Source organism: Pseudophryne corroboree, chromosome 6 (assembly GCF_028390025.1).
Source record: "Pseudophryne corroboree isolate aPseCor3 chromosome 6, aPseCor3.hap2, whole genome shotgun sequence".
Classification (NCBI taxonomy): domain Eukaryota; kingdom Metazoa; phylum Chordata; class Amphibia; order Anura; family Myobatrachidae; genus Pseudophryne; species Pseudophryne corroboree.
Window position 1 is genome coordinate 619,606,746 of NC_086449.1, and position 19,219 is coordinate 619,625,964.

Consider the following 19,219-nt stretch of genomic DNA (forward strand, 5'->3'; position numbering starts at 1 on the left):
TCTGCTGCTCACTACCACCAGAGGACAGTGACGTCTATGTGAAAAATATGGTCTCTAGCTGTTGAATGTAATATCCTACCACCCTGTTTAGCATATCTTCCCATTATTACCAAACTGGTGCTAAGTATTTCCTGCTTTCCATAGGATATCTATGAAGGAATGGATTTGCGACAAAGAAGATCATCAAGTCCAGGATATATTGATTCTCCTCTTTACAGCCATAGAGATCTCTCCCTTACCATGCCTCGCTCCCCGCAGCATTACTACATGTCAGGTAAGTCATTACCTCTCCATATACTGTCCTCTCCAGACTGTGGGGATTACTTGCTCAGGATTTCATGATCTAGAATAACTGTTGTTGGATCTCTCTCTAAACTTCATCCAACTGACTGGTAAACTGAATGGCCATCTGTTTCAACACTAGAGGGCGCTCAGATCTACTGAAATTTGTGGTCATCTGTAGTTAAATCAGGGCTTGACAAATTATTCTAAAATCTAGGAGCCAGGATGAAAGTGTAGGAGCCAGACCACCATCCCCAACCCCCCCCCCCCCCCAAAAAAAAGTAACTGAAACTTGCGTTATCAACTCCCTCATGGTCAAATAGCTGAGCTGGAACCCCGAGGCAAACCAGCCCTTTGCAGCCACAATGCTGTGTAGTTTCTCCCCAAACAGCCATCGCCTAACACCCTTCCCCAACATTAATGGACAGCGAACCCTCACGGCCAACCAACCCCCACGGTCACACAAATGAGGAGGTATCCCCTATGCAGCCAGAGTGTGGAGACAGCAGACAGGCCAGGCCAGGATGGACAGTAGGAGTCAGTGCAGGCCGGGTTGGACATTCAGCACATGCACTCCTGTGCATGAAATGGCCGCCTCAATACAGGCACGCCCACAAATCTCCACTGGGGTTGATGAAGATCTGCTTCCTCACTCCCTCCCTGCATAATCTGGTAGCCAGGTAGCAAAATCTAGGGGCGACCTGGCCCCCAGGGATTTGTCGATTCCGGAGTTAAATAACCACATAAACTAAAACACGATATCATGAAAGACCCAGTTGGATAGCAAAGTTAAATGCCTGCCATCTAGCAATGGGATGCTCTTGGGACACCGCTCTCCTGTGCAGGACTATGACTGCTTGGTATTGTCCCATGTTTGGTATGATACACCGATCGTCAGGATGCAGGCAGTCACATGACAGACACCGCCACCCCAACATTGAAGATCCTGCCGTCAGAGGGGATGAATATTTTTACAAATCCCCCCCACCTCCCTAAACCTAACCCTCTGGGTGTGGTGGCTAGGGCTAATCCTCCAGGGGTGGCGTCTAGGGCAAAACTCCCCCCTCCCCTTCCCCTGAGTGCCTAAACCTAACTTCCCTAGTGCCTAACCCTAAGCCCCCAAGGCCTATCCCAAACAGTTACCCCAATACTTACCTTTGGAATGTCGGCTGACTGTTTTCCGGCTCCGGTCTCCTGAGTGGTGTCGGGATTTTAGCGTCGGTCACATGAAAACTGGCCTCCCGTCCATTGGGATGCTAAACGCTTTCCATTGTCCCTACCTTGGCACAATTAATATTAATATTTATTTGTTTATATAGCATCATCAAATTATGTAGCACTTTAGGAATAATGAGAACTGCATGATTAATAGTCATAGGAAGCTTGCTAAATCATGAACCTCTGTGTGATGACATTCCCCCGAGAAGTCAGTCCTGGAAAGTTTCCAATAACCACTGGTTCTTCTATATGTCTGGGGTCCTTCACACAGAGTCAGCGGGACCAGGGCCCTAAAGACACTCCCCTGGAAGGGCATAGTCATTTTCCCAAACATATGTCCCTGTTTCAGGAACTGGCCAAGAATTGGATATTACAGTATGTTGGAAACCATTAAAATCGACTTATGGAGGCTTTCTATCGTGTACTATAGTCTTCACATTTTAGCTCAGGGCAGTCTGACTGGCCCACAACCAACCATGACAATCTCTGTATATTCTACAATGTGAAATCATGGTTTTATGGTGTTTGACTCACACCTTAAAATGTACCATATCATGAGAAGCTTACACTTACTCGTGTCCTACTGTGTCAACTTGTGTTTTAGATTTATTAGCTCTTAAAATGAATCAAAACTCCAGGATAAATCCAATTTCATTATTAGGTAATGTATGAAACAGTTATACAGGTTCCTGCATAATGACCTTATAACATAGTTACTCAGGCTTCCTCCTGCACTGCCCCAAGATGGAGTCAGCAGAACCGCCCCGTCTTGAGTGTGATGTGCCACTGAATCTTAGCACCTCACTATTTCTGCTTTGTCTTTTTCTTTCTCTTATTTCTCGCTTTGTATCCTCTTCCCTCTTGCTTTGTTTCATCTATCTCCTGATACATTTTGACACATATCCATTTTTACTGACTTCCAATGCATATTCACCACACGTATTCCAGGCACAGAGAGTGGGCGTAACTCCCCTTACTATAGTCAGGTAGATGTACGGTGCTCTACACCGACTCTTTACCAAGCTCCTCGACATTTCCACATACCAGGTAGGAAAGCACAAGGTCCTTCTGAAAATAAAGAGATAGCCAAGTTAAGAAATATGACAGCAGGCAGTAGAACAGTTCCTCTTACCTCAGAGGTGGGGGCAACTCTCTGGAACGCTCAGTAATACAGGTGCATAGCTCCTTCCCTGCAGAGCTGACATCACAAGCTTATTCCCTACAACGCAGAGACATTAGCTCATATCCCAGTGATTTCAAAGCTGTATGACAGAGCCAGCAAAATGGTGCATGCAGATGTATGCAACATAAAAGAGTTGTGAGTCAGTAGTAACGTTATGTAGAGAAGCATAGACTGCGACAGTAAACATACATAGCACAGTTTCCAGGAAGAATATATAATATCATCTTGGTTTTGGGGTCTGATGAACTACACTGCCATAGGCAGACAATACAAATATTGTAACTCAACAAATAGAACCAGATATGAAATTCATTGTCCTGTGTGCTGGCAGTTTCCCAGTGCCACGTCCTTCGGCCCTCCTACTACTACATTTGCAGTAGCACAGCCACACTTCCACTGTGTAACTTGTCCCTAGGCTTAATGGCTGGTCACATAGCAGCAGATTATGCAGCACTATTCCTTGTTCTTGTTCTCTTACCTCTCACTTCTGTTTTCCCTCTCACTCATCTCTGCTTCTCAATGTTCTCATGTCACGCCTCTGTCTCTTGTGATTGTTGTCTCCTGTACCTCCCCTCTGCTCTGTACACTTCCTCTTTCACTTTTCCTCCTGTCTTTTTCCTCCCTCTTTCTGCTTTCCTTTCCCTTTCTCCTCACAGCTGTTGCAGAGAGTAACATTTACCGGAAACCTCCCATCTATAAGCGGCATGGTACTGTTAAATCCCAGTTGCATGCTACACCTTGATGTGCTGTATGCTCTCCAATGCATAGTGACTGATGTGTTATATACTCAGCTGTCAGTGATGCATGTATGCTGTACCATACAAGCAGCACATTATGCACGGTTAACATGGGATGTTTATACAATGCATGTTTTGGTTATGTGAGAAGTTTGGTGTACATATTGAAAGAGCTGCTTGTTAAACACCTAAAGTATATTTCATTACTACACAATGGATTAGATCAACATATACCAATAGTCCGGGGTTCCAGTTAGTAATCATGCAATGTGTTGTATAAATAAGAACCTGATGCTTTGCTGTGCATACCTTATTAGAATAGTGCCTGAATATATATTTGTGGATGATAGGTAAATACATATAAGCAGTACTAAACCATAGAGCCTGTAAGAAAAGCATCTGTCTATAACTTTATGCCGCGTTCCACCTAAAGTAAACCAGGGGGCGACAAGTCACAGCAACATGAGACTGCCTAGACAGTGCTTAAGGAAACAAAGACTTGTTATTTATAAAGAGCAATCACACAGTCTGATACGGCACTCACAGTCAGTGTACAGCCAGCGTGCATTACACTGACTGCAAGTGCCATGCTAAATTTTCACCTCCAACCCACTGGGAAGCAGCAGCTTACAAAAGCTTTGTAAATAAAGCTCTAAGAGCCATAAATGTACAGAACTGCAGCACACATACTCTTCTGTGATGTCATGTGGTTACTGTTTCCCAAGTGTTCCCTGGATGAAGGATTTTCCTTCATAAATGCTGATTAGGTGCAAGAGTACACCTACGCTTGCATTGAAGTGAGGAATGTAAATATTTAAGTGAGATAAAGTAGCGGAGAGGATGCTTTTACAGAGACGGTAGCTGGTTTACGGTAGGTGGATTGCTTCTACTTTCCCACATAGGTTTTGTATTGTCCACCACCTCTGATGTCCCAGTGATGGGGTCTTACACTTATCATCAGACCATCTGTTTTCACTTCTGCAGGAAAGGGATATATCTAGGTGCTCTTCAGCTGACGTAACTAAAATATTCAAACATACAAAAATAATATACAGTACATAATAAAAACAGTCCTTGTTCTCCCTTACTCTTATGATACATATAAGAAATAAATGAGACTAAAGTAAGCAATAAATAAACCATGTGACTTAAGAAAGGCGGTGGTCCTGGTCTGGCAGCAGATTGAACAGTGATTTGATTCCAGAGACAGTGGAGTGGTCGTGCCCCTGTCCCTTGTGCATACTGCTGTATAAAGGGCAGGTCTGACATTTAAAGGTTGGGAAATGACCTTTGGTGACACATGGATTATGTGAAATGGGTTATCAAGTGGTCCTTTTTGCCAGTGTGGCCATCTCTGACAACCGGTAAGCACTAGAGATGTTATCAAGGTGGCATTCTAAGGGCTTAGATCCCAGCTGTATACATACTTACAATAGTCTCCCTCAGTAGGAAAATCATATGCAGAAGGACGCTGCAGGAAATTCCTGCTAAGCCTGTGCAATGTGTAACATGCCTTGCAGTGTGAAATGGTTTAGTGCTGCTTGCTTGGATTCCTAGATGATGTGTTGTTAGAATTAAACATAGCGCTATGGGTCTCTTTTGTCTGTGTGACATGAACAGAGTGGTCTGAAGTAAAGTAGTTGTAATGAATTAAAGGCATAATCATGATCATTAACAAAGATGTGTAAAAGTTGTGTTGCTGTGTCTTTTCTCTTCCATCTCTCCCTTGTCTCTGCCGGGCTGGCTGTGTGGTGTAAGTAAGAGCTTTATTCCTTTTCTCTGTGGGAAATCATGGCTGTTGTCCAGCCACTTACTTACAGATGTGCTGATCTGTGCAAATCCAGATCACTTCCTCAGCCATGACTGGAATCCACACACATACTGTATATATATGTACATATGTGCTTGCATTATACATGTCTCTGCACAGATGTATACTGGACATATTTATCCTCTATACAGATATGTGACATCTGCATTACATGCATGTTTCATCATAGTAATTTTGTTATATATATATATAATGTTTGTGCAGTGTCTAGGTGCTTGATCAGGATCCAAACACAGCTTTTCAGGTAAACAAATTAACTGGTGCTTTGCAGGCAGCACAAATGAAACAAAATAATATATTGTACACCTACCCCCTCATCAGGGTACTGGCTCACTTCTTAGCCCCTGATTATCCTGTGGCTGCTAGTCTGCAAATAAAGTCTGAAAAGTCTTACCAGTCATGTCTCTCACAGGTATATCACAGGCCTCAGCCTGGCTTGGCTTGGCTTACACAGCTGCTTACATATACAGTCTCATGGTCTGGCCTGCTTCCTTGCAGGCAGTGCCGTTACTAGACATTTTAGCGCTGTGTGCAAGAAACGTCATCGGCTACCTCCCCTTCCCCCTTTCCTTATTTAAAATAGGGCCAGTGTGCGCCAAAAATATAGGGGCGTGGCTTCAAGGGGAAGGGGTATGGCCACCAAATAATACCAATTCACAGAAAATACCAATGAATAGTAATGCCAATGCACAGTAGTCTCCATGATTCAAATTACGCCACACAGTAGCGCCACTATACCAGGTAGAGCCCATATTACACATTACGGCAGGTAGAGTCCCCTTTTACACATTATGGCATATGAGTTGTGTGCAGTGCCAGATACATATACCCCCCGTGCCAGGTACACATATGCCCCCAACGCCAGGTACACATATATCCCCAGTGCCAGGTACACATATGCCCCTAGTGCCAGATTCACATATGCCCATATGCCCCCAGTTCCAGATACACATATGCCCCCAGTGCCACGTACACATATGCCCCCAGTGCCAGGTACACATATGCCCCCAGTGCCAGGTACACATATGCCCCACAGTGCCAGGAACACATATACCCCCAGTGCCAGGAAAACATATGCCCCCAGTGCCGGATACACATATGCCCATATGCCCCCAGTGCCAGGTACACATATACCCACAGTGCCAGGTACACATACAGTGGGGTAAAAAAGTATTTGGACAGCCACCGATTGTGCAAGATGACCCACTTAAAAAGATGAGAGAGGTCTGTAATTTTCATCACAGGTACACTTCAATTGTGAGAGACAGAATCTGAAAAAACCAAACAGGAAATCACATTGTATGATTTTTAAACAAATTACTTGTATATTCTTGTGGAAAATAAATATTTGGACACCTATCAAGCAGCAAGATTTCTGGCTCTCACAGACCTGTTACTTCTTTAAAAAGCTCTTCTATCCTCCACTTGTTACCTGTATTAATAGCAACTGTTTGAACTGGTTATCTGTATAAAAGACACCTGTCCACACCCTCAAACAGTCAGACTGCTACCTCTCCACCATGGCCAAGACCAGAGAGCTGTCTAAGGACACCAGGGACAAAACTGTAGAGCTGCACAAGGCTGGGATGAGCTACCCGACAATAGGCAAGCAGCTTGGTTAGAAGAGATCAACTGTTGGCACAATTATTAAAAAATGGACTGACAATCTCCCTCGACCTGGGGCTCCATGCAAGATCTCACCTCGTGGGGTATCAATGATCTTAAGAACGGTAAGGAATCAGCACAGAACTACACGGGGGACCTGGTCAATGACCTCAAGAGAGCTGGGACCACAGTCACAATGGTTACCATTAGTAACACTCTACGTCATCATGGATTGAAATCCTGCAGCGCCCGAAAGGTCTCCCTGCTTAAGCCAGCACATGTCCAGGCCCGTCTAAAATTTGCCAGTGACCATATGGATGATCCAGAGGAGGATTGGAAGAATGTAACGTGGTCAGATTGGTATAAACTCCACTCGCCGTGTTTGGAGGGAGAAGAATGATGAATAGCATCACAAGAACACCATACCCACTGTGAAGCTTTGGGGCTGCTTTTCTGCAAAGGGGACAGGACGACTGATCCGTATTAAGGAGAGAACGAATGGGGCCATGTATCGTGAGATTTTGGGCAAAAACCTCCTTCCCTCAGTAAGAGCATTGAAGATGGAAGGTGGCTGGGTCTTCCAGCATGACAATGACCCCAAACATACCACCTGGGCAACTAAGGAGTGGCTCCGTAAGAAGCATTTCAAGGTCCTGGAGCGGCCTAGCCAGTCTCCAGACCTCAACCCAATAGAAAATCTGTGGAGGGAGTTGAAAGTCTGTGTTGCCCGGCGACAGCCCCTAAACATGATAGATCTAGAGAAGATCTGCATGGAAGAGTGGGCCAAAATACCTACTACAGTGTGTGCAAACATGGTCAAGAACTACAGGAAACATTTGACCTCTGTAATTGCCAACCGAGGTTATATTACAAAGTATTGAGTTAAACTTTTTGATTGTCCAAATATTTATTTTCTGCAAGAATATACAAATAAATTGTTTAAAAATCATACAATGTGATTTCCTTGGTTTTTTTTCAGATTCTATCTCTCACAGTTGAAGTGTACCTATGATGGAAATTACAGACCTCTCTCATCTTTTTAAGTGGGTCAACTTGCACAATCGGTGGCTGTCCAAATACTTTTTTGCCCAACTGTATGCCCCCAGTGCCATATACACATATACCCCCATTGCCAGGTATACATATGCCCCCAGTGCCAGATGCACATCTACCCCCAATGCCAGATACACATATACCGGGTGTAGTACGGCTGACCGGCGGGGTCAGCTTACCGACGCCGGGATCCCGGCAGCATACCAACGCCGGGATCCCGGCGGGGAGGGGCGAGTGCAGCAAGCCCCTTGCGGGCTCGGTGGTGACCTGCAGTCGCCACGGGTTCTGTTCCCACTCTATGGGTGTCGTGGACACCCACGAGTGGGAATAGTCCCTGTTGGTCGGCATGCCGACCATCGGGATAGCGAGCCGTCGGGATGGAGGAGGAAGTCATGTGACTATCGGTCAGCTGACCGGCGGTCACATGAATACCACTCCATATACCCCCAGTGTCAGGTACACATATACCCCCAGTGTCAGGTACACATATACCCCCAGCCCCAGCAGTTTTGCTTACCGCCGCCGCTGAGAGGGTCCAAGAGCTAGTGGTGATCACGTCTATGTGTGGGGCAGGAAGCGATCGCAGAACCCATTACAAGCCAAGTGCTGCCGCCGGAGAGGAGAGGAGCAGCTTCGGGGGAGGAGGAGGAAGGAGGGGGACTCAGGAGCCGCAGCAGCGCAATGTCATTGGTGGCGTTGCCGCTGCAGCTGTGCCTTTCCTTCACACTGGCTGGCTGCGATCGCTTCCTCCCTGCTCCAGCGAGCGTTCGCGGCCAGCCAACGTGAAGGAGAGGGACAGCTGCAGCTGCGCCGCCACCAATGACATTGCGCTGCTGCGGCTCCCGAGTCCAACTCCCTCCTCCTCCCCTGCCGCCGGGCCCGGAGCTACTCCTCTCCTCTCTGGAGTCCGGCGGCAGCACACACACACAGGCGACTTGTAATGAGTCAGTTTGACTCTTTACAATGCTGCTGACTTCAGGCCAAGGATGCATGCAGTTGCGCCTTCAGGGTGACTGCGCTGTGTGCCAGGCAAACCTGGCACCAACGTAGTTACGGCCCTGCTTGCAGGTAACTCTCAGGCTTTGAGTAAAGCACTTCCTGGCCTTCTCACACTCAGGATCACTGGCCTGGCTTCTTCCCAGTAACATTTAGCCATGAAGCTCTGACTGGCTTTCACTATCCCACTTTGGGCTGGATACACATGCCACAGCCATTCAAATACATACATATATATATATATATATATATATATATATATATACACACACACACACACATTTAAGCTCAACAAAGTTATTATACAGTTGATCGTCTGTTGTAATATTAGTTGAGCAAACCAATAATTAGAAATATTTCCTATGGTATTGTACACTTACTAATTTAAAGTGACAGTAATAGAATGTTTAATTGCACTTTCTTATAACAATATTGGTCTGGTGTGAATCACAGACATTGAGGCATTAATAAACTCTTATTTCCCTCTTATTTATTGTACTTTTTTATTTTATTAGCTGTTCCTGTTGAAGCAACCAAAAGCAAAACAAGTGAGGATCTTCAACAGTCCCCCAAGTACCTCCCTGCATACACTGCCGATCCTTATTACCAATCGGAGCCTGAGTATTGGATGTACTCCCCGAAAAGTAGGCAAAATTTGACTGCATCATCTCATTAGTGGTCTGTCACTATAGTACGGCCACTGGGCAGTACTGCACTAGTAGTACATGAAAGCTAGTCCATAGCTGTACTGGTCCTATATCAAAGTTTGCCGTTTTCATAAATAATAAACAGAATGTAATAGCTATATATACAACAGGTGGTAATGTTATATGTATAATAGGATGTGTTTTCGATGATGTAACTAAGAACTGGTTTGGGAAAACCCCCATGATGGATAGGTGAACTATGAACTTGGCCACAGCAGTCAAACAAAGAATCTATTCAGCACCAAAATCACATGTGCCATACACAAGTTCATGCTATCGAACCTGCCAGTTCTGACCACATTTGAAACAAGTTCCAATTATTCAAGCATCTTTATTAACATGTTAATAAATAACATGTTAAATTTCCGCCTTTGATTGAAACATGGTTTATTGCAGAGATGAACAAATTCCAGGTTGCCATAAGCCTTGGAGAGTGATAAATAGCACGGTGATAGAGAACCAGCCAATCGGCTCCTATCACCGTGCAATTTATCACTCTCCAAGACTTGATAAATCTAGGCCATAGAATGGAGAAACCCGACACTCATCACAAACAACACCACAGCCACTCAGGGCCATTGAGACATCGTGCTGCACACTTCGGATACTCTGGCTATTAGCTGATGGTCATAATAATGTGACTCGACCGTGTAAAACTCACAGTTAAAAACTGACTTGTTCAGGAATGGGGGAGAAGCCTGTCACAGATGAAGTAATTAAAATGAAATGACTCAATAGGCACTAATAACTAATATGCAATTTTCTTTCATGATGGATTTTTCTAATTTATCCATTACAGACAACTCATATAGCAGTGTAAATAAAGGCCTTGCAGTTTGAAAGACTTGTGTAGTAGTCACATTGGAATGAGGCACCTTAAAGCAATTATTAGCATGCTAGTGGTAAATCACAAATCTGCTGTACATTTGCATATTTCTTTTTTCCTCTTCATGGCTATGCCCTGGAATGAAATCTAGGGACCATTTCAGTGATTAGAACCATCATTATACAATGCTGTGATTGGAACGGCCTGGAGCTGTTGTCACCCTGAATAATGCATCCAAGTCACCGTTGCCTCAATAATACTATTGTTCTACAGCTTGTGGAAACAGAGGAACAATAAAATCTTTCTCTGTTTCCTTTGCTCCACAGTGCCTCGAGCGCGGAGATTCTCATCAGGAGGAGAGGAGGATGGTTTTGATCGAACCATGCACAAGGTATCTCAGAGTAGAATCTTCTTATATAATAAAGTACCTAGTAAGGATTGTTTTCATTTTATGTTTATAAAGATGTTCCATAGAAGGACAACTGCTATTTTGCACACAAAACCTGATGTTTTTGCACATTTGCTTAATATGAGCGTTACTACATAGTATCTGAGGTTGAAAAAAGACAATTGTCCATCGAGTTCAACCTATTTGTGGTCTCCTATGCATGATGATTTTACAAAAATTTCTGACTGATGCTGATGTCAGCCGTTGCATTTTATCCCTATTTATAGTAACTATAATGCATGACTATGCACCATACCCCTGTATATCCTTATCCATTAGGAATTTATCTAACCCATTCTTAAAGGTGTTGACAGATTCAGCCATTACAACTCCCTCAGGCAGGGAATTCCAAACACGTATTGTCCTTACCGTGAAAAAGCCTTTACACCGTATTGTGCAGAATCTCCTCTCCTCTAACCTGAGCGAGTGTCCACGAGTCCTCTGTGTTGATCTAACCAAAAACAGGTCCTGCGCAAGCTCTTTGTATTGTCCCCTTATATATTTGTAGATGTTGATCATATCCCCTCTTAGTCTCCGCTTTTCCAATGTAAACATGCCTAGTCTTTCAAGCCTTTCCTTGTATTCCATCGTCTCCATGCCCTTAATTAGTTTGGTCGCCCTCCTCTGAACCTTTTCTAGCTGCAGGATATCCTTTTTGTAGTACGGTGCCCAGAATTGTACACAGTATTCAAGGTGTGGCCTCACTAGTGATATATATAACGGGAGTATAATACTCTCGTCCCTAGCATCAATACCCCATTTTATGCATGCTAATATCTTATTAGCCTTCTTTGCTGCAGTCCTACTTTGGGTACTACTGCTTAGTTTGCTATCTATGAGGACACCTAAGTCTTTTTCCAGTACAGAATCCCCTCATTTTACCCCATTTAGTAGGTAGGTGTAATTTTTGTTCTTGTTACCACAGTGCATTACCTTACACTTGTCTGTGTGGAAGCGCATTCTCCATTTGGCTGCCCATGCTTCTAATTTAACTAAGTCGTTCTGTAGAGACTCGGCATCCTCCTCTGTATTTATAGCCTTACACAATTTGGTATCATCTGCAAAAATTGACACCATGCTCTCTAGACCTTCTGTTAGGTCGTTAATGAAAATATTGAACAATAGCGGTCCTAATACTGAGCCTTGCGGCACACCACTTAGCACTTCAGTCCAAGTTGAAAAAGATCCATTAACCACAACGCCCTGCTCCCTATTATCTAACCAGTTTTTGACCCAACTGCATATTGTGCTTCCTAGCCCTGATTCTTGTAGCTTGTAGATAAGTCTCATGTGTGGTACAGTATCGAACGCTTTGGCAAAGTCTAAAAAGATTACATCTACGTCTTTACCATGATCTAGGTTTGCGCTTACTGTTTCATAAAAGCCAAGTAAGTTGGTTTGACAGGATCTGTCCTTCACCTTATTGACTTCAAGGAACTTCTGAATACTATCTCTTAGAATACCTTCCAATACTTTCCCCACTATAGATGTAAGACTAACTGATCTATAATTACCTGGTTCAGCTTTACTTCCCTTTTTGAATATAGGCACTACTTCCGCTATACGCCAGTCTTTGGGAACCATACCTGATATAACTGAATCCTTAAAGATCAAAAATAGCGGTTTTGCCAGTTCAGAGTGAAGCTCCATTAGAACCCTTGGGTGAATACCATCGGGCCCTGGTGATTTATTAATCTTTAAATGTTTTAATCGGTCACAGACTACTTCCTCGCTTAAATAAGTACCTATCAGTGGGATATTCTCATTATTGAGATTGTGTGTCAGTCCCTGAATTGGGTCCTCTCTAGTAAATACTGTTGGAAAAAACTCATTTAGTGTGTCCGCTATGTCATTATCATTTTTGCTTAAGACTCCCAACTTGTCTTTTGTAAGGGCCTATACTCTCCTTCTTTAATCTCTTGCTATTAATGTATTTAAATAATTTTTTGGGATTCGCTTTGCTTTCCTTTGCTACTAGTTTTTCAGTTTCTACTTTAGCCGCTCTTATTTCCTTTTTGCAAATTTTGTTACATTCCTTATAGTGCTGAAATGACTCTGCTTCCCCGTCAGATTTGTATTTTTTAAATGCTCGCCTTTTCTTGCCCATAAGTTCCTTAATCTTTTTGTTAAGCCACATCGGTTTATGATTTTTATTCCTTTTTTTGCTGCTCATAGGAATAAATTTGAGTGTATTTTTAGCTAGCAGGAATTTTAGTACCTCCCATTTCTCCGTAGTATTTTTTCCTAAAAACAAACCTTCCCATTCAATATCCCTGAAAAATACCCTCATCTTTTCAAAATTTGCTTTGCTAAAGTTTAGAGTCCTAGTTGAGCCAGTATAGGGCTGTTTATGAAAACTGATATTGAATGTGACCATATTGTGGTCGCTGTTTCCTATGGGTTCCCCTACTATAATACCTGATACCAAATCTCCATTGTTTGTTAATACCAGGTCTAAGATTGCATTGTACCTAGTTGGTTCCTCAATTAGTTAAACTAAGTAGTTATCATTAAGTGTGTTTAAAAACATATTGCCCCTAGCAGTATCACATGAATCGTTTTTCCAGTTTATCTCTGGATAGTTAAAATCTCCCATCACTACTATGTCTCCTACTCCTGCTGCTCTTTCAATTTGCTTTAGTAACAATTCCTCATCAGATGCGTTGATACCAGGCGGCCTATAGCATACACCCAATACTAACTTTTTTATTCCTTTTTCCCCGCATGCAATTTCTACCCATAATGTCTCGACAGTGTCTACAGTCCCCTCCTGAATATCTTCCCGTATATCAGGTTTTAAGAATAACTTTTATAGAACAGTGGGCATAATTCAGACCTGATCACTCCTCTGTGAATTTGCAGAGGTTTGCAATCAGATAGTCGCCACCCAGACAGAGTGGATACCCGCCCCGTGCGAAAAGCTTTGCAAATGCCAGTCAGCTGCAAATCCGTTCGCAACTCACTCACCAACAAATTATTTTTCCTGTCTGTGCGTAGCCCAGGACCTACTCCTACTGTGCAATAGAAACAGGCTGTTCGGGGCGGAGCTGACGTCACACACCCTCCCTGAAAATGCTTGGGAACACCTGCGTTTTTACTGACACTCCGAGAAAGGGCCAGTTACCACGCCCCAAACGTCCGCTTCCTGTCAATCAACTTGTGTATACCTAGCGATCAAAAAGACGCAGGATTTTTTCGCAGTTTGGCCTCGCATGTGCGCAGTTCGATCCGTACGCATGCGCAGTCGATCAATAATCGTCTGCCTTGCGAATTCACACATCAGCTATCAAGTCTGAATTACCCCCTGTGTTTCTTATTGGGCAACTGATCATGAAACTAAATAAAGCACTGACTTGGCATTACCATGCATCCATGTTTTGATAAACACTTTTGGATATTTGGACATCATTTATGAAGTGCTGCAAATGTGCCATGCAAAATACCTTGGCTTTTTAACAAAATATATATGAGGGGGCACTAGGCTGCACACCCTAATTTAAACATAATAAGAGGAGCTACCATGTGGAGACTTGTAGTTACACACTGAAACTGCAGAAAATGCAGGTGCACACTCATAATCATAATAATAATTATAATAAAATCTGCAATTTAACAGTGTAAAATTGAGGTGCTTAGCATAATTTTGGCCAGAAATATGGGCCCACCAACCGTGACTAGGTGACCTCATCTGGTGGGTCCCTAACAGTCTAAGGTTCAAGTCCAGAGCATGGGACAGCCCAGGACAGCACAGGTCACCCTACCCAAGGCTTCATACTAGTGAAAAGTAGCAATTAAAGTGTTAAAGGTGTTACATTAGTAAGAAGCAGAAGCTATGTGTTGAGGGTGTTAGAGTGTTAAAATTGTTAAATTGGTTAAAAAAAAAAGCAATGTAGGTACTAAAAAGTGCTATATTATGTGCTAAATTAAGATGCCCCAATGCAGCCTGGCAACACCTACCCTTGGGGTGCCACACAGGGCCGTAACTAGGTGTGTGCCAATGGTGCCTTGCCCATAGCTCAAACGCACTGAGGGCGCACCATATGACAACACACCTGCATGGCCGCTATCTCTGGTACACTCACGCCGCATCCCGTCTCCCACCAACTTCTGGGACTGCCAGTGCCAGGATCAGATGATCCGCCCCCCTTCTTGCAGTGTCTCCGGATTCGGGAGAGACATGATGACGTCTCTACCAGCTGACTCCCACGCTGCCCTGTGCCGTGAGGAGCCACTTTAGTTGGGGGAGGAGGAGGAGGAGGCATTCCATGTCATCCAGCTAAGCCTCACAGTCTCACACTGCAGCAGCCTAGTGCAGCATAGGCACAGGGTGTTGTGCAAAACTGCAAAAAGGTGTTCAGGTGTCCTTTCCCTCACCTGCCCTCACTTGAGGGAGGTGAGTGGTATGTAAAATAAGATTTCTCTTACGTCCTAGAGGATGCTGGGGACTCCAAAAGGACCATGGGGTATAGACGGGATCCGCAGGAGCTTGGGCACACTGAAAAGACTTTGACTGGGTGTGAACGGTCTCCTCACTCTATGCCCCTCCTCCAGACCTCAGTTAGACTTTGTGCCCAGGAGTGACTGGACACACACTAGGGGAGCTCTACTGAGTTTCTCTGGAAAAGACTTTTGTTAGGTTTTTTATTTTCAGGGAGACCTGCTGGCTACAGGCTCCCTGCATCGAGGGACTGAGGGGAGAGAAGTCAGACCTACTTCTACTTAGTTAAGGGCTCTGCTTCTTAGGCTACTGGACACCATTTGCTCCAGAGGGTTCGATCACTTGGGTCGCCTAGCTGCTTGTTCCCGGAGCCGCGCCGTCACCCCCCTCACAGAAGCCAGAAGAAAGAAGCCGGGTGAGTATGTGAAGATCTGAAGACATCAGACGGCAGAAGACTTCAGTAATGAGGTAGCAGCGCAGCGGTAACGCTGCGCTCCATGCTCCCACACACTTCACCAATGGCACTTGCGGGTGAGCGCCCTGGGCAGCATGTTACTGGGGTCTTAAAGGGCTGGTAGACAGGCATTTTCTGTGCCCGAGCACCGTTTTCCGTACCCCCGCCAGCATAGCAGTTTGCGGGACTGAAGCGCGCCGGGAAGGGGCGGGGCTTAGCCGCACAGCTCACCAGCGCCATTTTCTCTCATCCACAGCCGCTGCATGAGACGCTGGCCCGGGACCTCCAGGCTCCATTCAAGTAAAATGGAGCAAAACGGGGGAAAGGGGGGGCACAGATATTTGGTGCTTATATTTTAATTAAGAGCAGCGCTATTCAACATATATTGTTTTGGTGTGATATATTGGCGCTGGGGTGTGAGCTGGCATACTCCCTCTGTGTTTTCTCTCTCCGGGCTTCCTTGTGGGTCTGTCCCCTAGCTGAGGCAGTGTGTGTGTGTGGGTGTGTCGGTACTACGTGTCGGCATGTCTGAGGCTGAGTGTTACTCCCCGGAGGAGGTTGCTGGGGCGCAGAAACGGGGCTGGAGATGGCTCTGTCGGCACAGCCGACACCTGATTTGGTTACGATGTTAAGTGCACTTAATGCAAATGTGGCCTCATTGTCTAAGAGATTGGATAAATCTGAGCCTCAGACACAAGTGTGGAGGAAATCCATGGAGGATGCTTTGACTCAGGTGCAGGCCCCGTCAGGGTCACAAAAGCATTAGTTTACCCAGATGGTAGATACGGATACCGACACGGATTCTGATTCCAATGTCGACTTCAATGAGGCTACGTTACACCCAAGGCTAGTTAAGAGTATTCAGTACATGATTGTGGCTATTAAAGATGTTTTACGTATCTCTGACGAACCTGCGGTGCAGGAAACAAGGATTTGTTTATTTAAAGGGAAAAGGCCTGAGGTGAAATTTCCCCCCTCTCATGAAATGAATGCTCTTTGTGAAAAGGCTTGGGAGTCACCGGACAAGAGGTGGCAGATTCCCAAGAGAATTTTCATGGCGTATCCTTTCCCCTCTGATGACAGGGAAAAATGGGAGTCGTCTCTGAATGTCGACAAGGCTCTATCCCGTTTGTCTAAGAAGGTGGCGCTTCCGTCCCCTGACACGGCAGCTCTCAAGGTTCCGGCGGATCGCAAGCTGGAGACGTTTTTGTAGACCATATTCGCTAATACGGGTGCATTACTCAGACCTGCTGTGGCGTCGGTATGGGTGAGTAGTGCTATTGCTAAATGGGCTGATAATTTAGCTTCTGATATGGATACCCTTGATAAAGATAATATTCTTTTGACTCTTGGTTATATCAAGGACGCTGCAGATTAGCTGAAGGATGCGGCGAGGGATGTTGGTCTCTTGGGATCAAGAGCCAATGCCATGGCGATCTCGGCCAGGAGGGCGCTGTGGATCCATCAATGGAATGCTGATGCCAACTCCAAGAAAGCTATGGAAGCTCTCCCCTTCAAAGGTAGTGTCTTGTTTGGTGACGGCCTGGCTGACCTGGTGGCTACTGCGACTACGGGTAAGTCATCTTTTCTTCCTTATGTTCCCACACAACAGAAAAAGGCACCCCATCAGCAGATGCAGTCCTTTCGACCAAATAAATACAAGCGAGGAGAAGGCTCGTCCTTCCTCGCTTCAAAGGGTAGAGAAAGGGGAAGAAAGTCGCCTGCAGTATCAGGCGCCCAGGACCAAAAGTCCTCTCCCGCCTCTACCAAGTCCACCGCATGACGCTGGGGCTCCCCTGTGGGAGTCCGGACTAGTGGGGGGCCATCTGCGGATCTTCAGTCAGGTCTGGGTTCAATCCTTGGGTCCTAGAAAATAGTGTCTCAGGGATACAGGCTGGAGTTTCAGGAGATGCCCCCTCACCGCTTTTTCATTTCGGCCTTGCCAGTGTCTCTTCCGGACAAGGAGGTGGTGAAGGCAGCAATACAAAAGTTGTGTCAACAGCGGGTCATTGTTCCCATTCCCCCGTCCCAACGGGGGGAGGGGTTCTACTCGAGCCTCTTTGTTGTACCGAAGCCGAACGGTTCGGAAAGAACCAATTCTGAACATAAAATCCCTCAATCCATACTTTAAAGTTTCAAAGTTCAAGATGGAATCTCTTCGAGCTGTGATCTCCAGCCTAGAAGGGGGGGATTTTATGGCGTCAGTCGACATAAAGGATGCCTACTTACACGTCCCGATATATCCTCCGCATCAAGCTTTCCTCAGGTTAGCGGTACAGGATTGTCATTACCAATTTCAGACGTTGCCGTTTGGGCTTTCCACGGCCCCGAGGATTTTCACCAAAGTCATGGCGGAAATGATGGTTCTCCTTCGCAAACAAGGGGTTACAATTATCCCGTACTTGGACGATCTTCTGATAAAGGCGAGGTCCAAGGAACAATTGTTAAGAAATGTGTATTTGTCTCTGTCGGTTCTGCGACAACACGGTTGGGTTCTAAATTTGCCAAAGTCTCAGTTACTTCCGGCCACTCGGCTGCCCTTTCTGGGCATGATTCTAGACACGGAGTTACAGAGTGTTTCTTCCGGAAGACAAAGCTCTGGAACTACAGACAATAGTCAGGGAGCTTCTGAGGCCGACAAGTGTGTCGATTCATCAATGTACTCAGGTTCTAGGGAAAATGGTTGCGGCGTACGAAGCCATTCCTTTTTGGCAGGTTTCATGCCCGGGTGTTTCAGTGGGATCTGCTGAGCAAATGGTCCGGGTCTCACCTGCACATGCACCGGAAAATAAGTCTATCTTCCAGGGCCAGGATTTCTCTCCTGTGGTGGCTACAAAGCTCTCACCTTCTAGAAGGGCGCCGATTCGGAATCCAGGACTGGGTCCTACTGACAACAGATGCAAGTCTCCGAGGCTGGGGCGCAGTCACCCAAGGAAGAAATTTCCAGGGGAAATGGTCAAACCAGGAATCTTGTCTCCACATAAATGTTCTCGAGTTAAGAGCCATTTACAATGGCCTGCTACAAGCAAAGAGCCTTCTTCAGGGTCGACCTGTCCTGATCCAGTCGGACAACATAACAGCGGTGGCGCATATAAACCGTCAAGGCGGAACAAGGAGCAGGGCGGCTATGGTGGAGGCCACAAGAATCCTTCGCTGGGCAGAACAGCACGTGAGCGCTCTGTCAGCAGTCTTCCTCCCGGGAGTGGACAACTGGGAAGCAGACTGCCTCAGCAGACACGATCTCCATCCGGGAGAGTGGGCTCTTCACCAAGAGGTATTTGCAGAAGTGACGAAGCGTTGGGGAATTCCTCTGATAGACATGATGGCGTCTCGCCTCAACAAGAAGCTTCCGAGGTATTGTTCCAGGTCAAGGGACCCCTGAGCCAGTGCAGTGGACGCCCTGGTGACTCCGTGGGTGTTTCAGTCGGTGTATGTGTTCCC

General features: G+C 45.5%; 1 protein-coding gene across 8 annotated transcripts in view; it reads left to right on the top strand.

Moving 5' to 3' along the window:
- Positions 1–19,219, top strand: part of ABLIM3 (actin binding LIM protein family member 3) — a 313,166-nt gene that overhangs the window by 238,187 nt on the left and 55,760 nt on the right. For 3 of the 8 annotated variants that reach the window (XM_063928093.1, XM_063928087.1, XM_063928088.1), the window contains 5 exons: positions 145–274; positions 2,449–2,547; positions 3,340–3,390; positions 9,421–9,549; positions 10,765–10,829. In XM_063928093.1, coding sequence (XP_063784163.1) covers positions 145–274; positions 2,449–2,547; positions 3,340–3,390; positions 9,421–9,549; positions 10,765–10,829 — 474 coding nt within the window. Of the gene's footprint in view, positions 1–144; positions 275–2,104; positions 2,162–2,448; positions 2,548–3,339; positions 3,391–9,420; positions 9,550–10,764; positions 10,830–19,219 lie in introns of all 8 variants that reach the window. The other 5 variants (XM_063928094.1, XM_063928089.1, XM_063928091.1 and 2 more) reach the window with 5 other exon arrangements.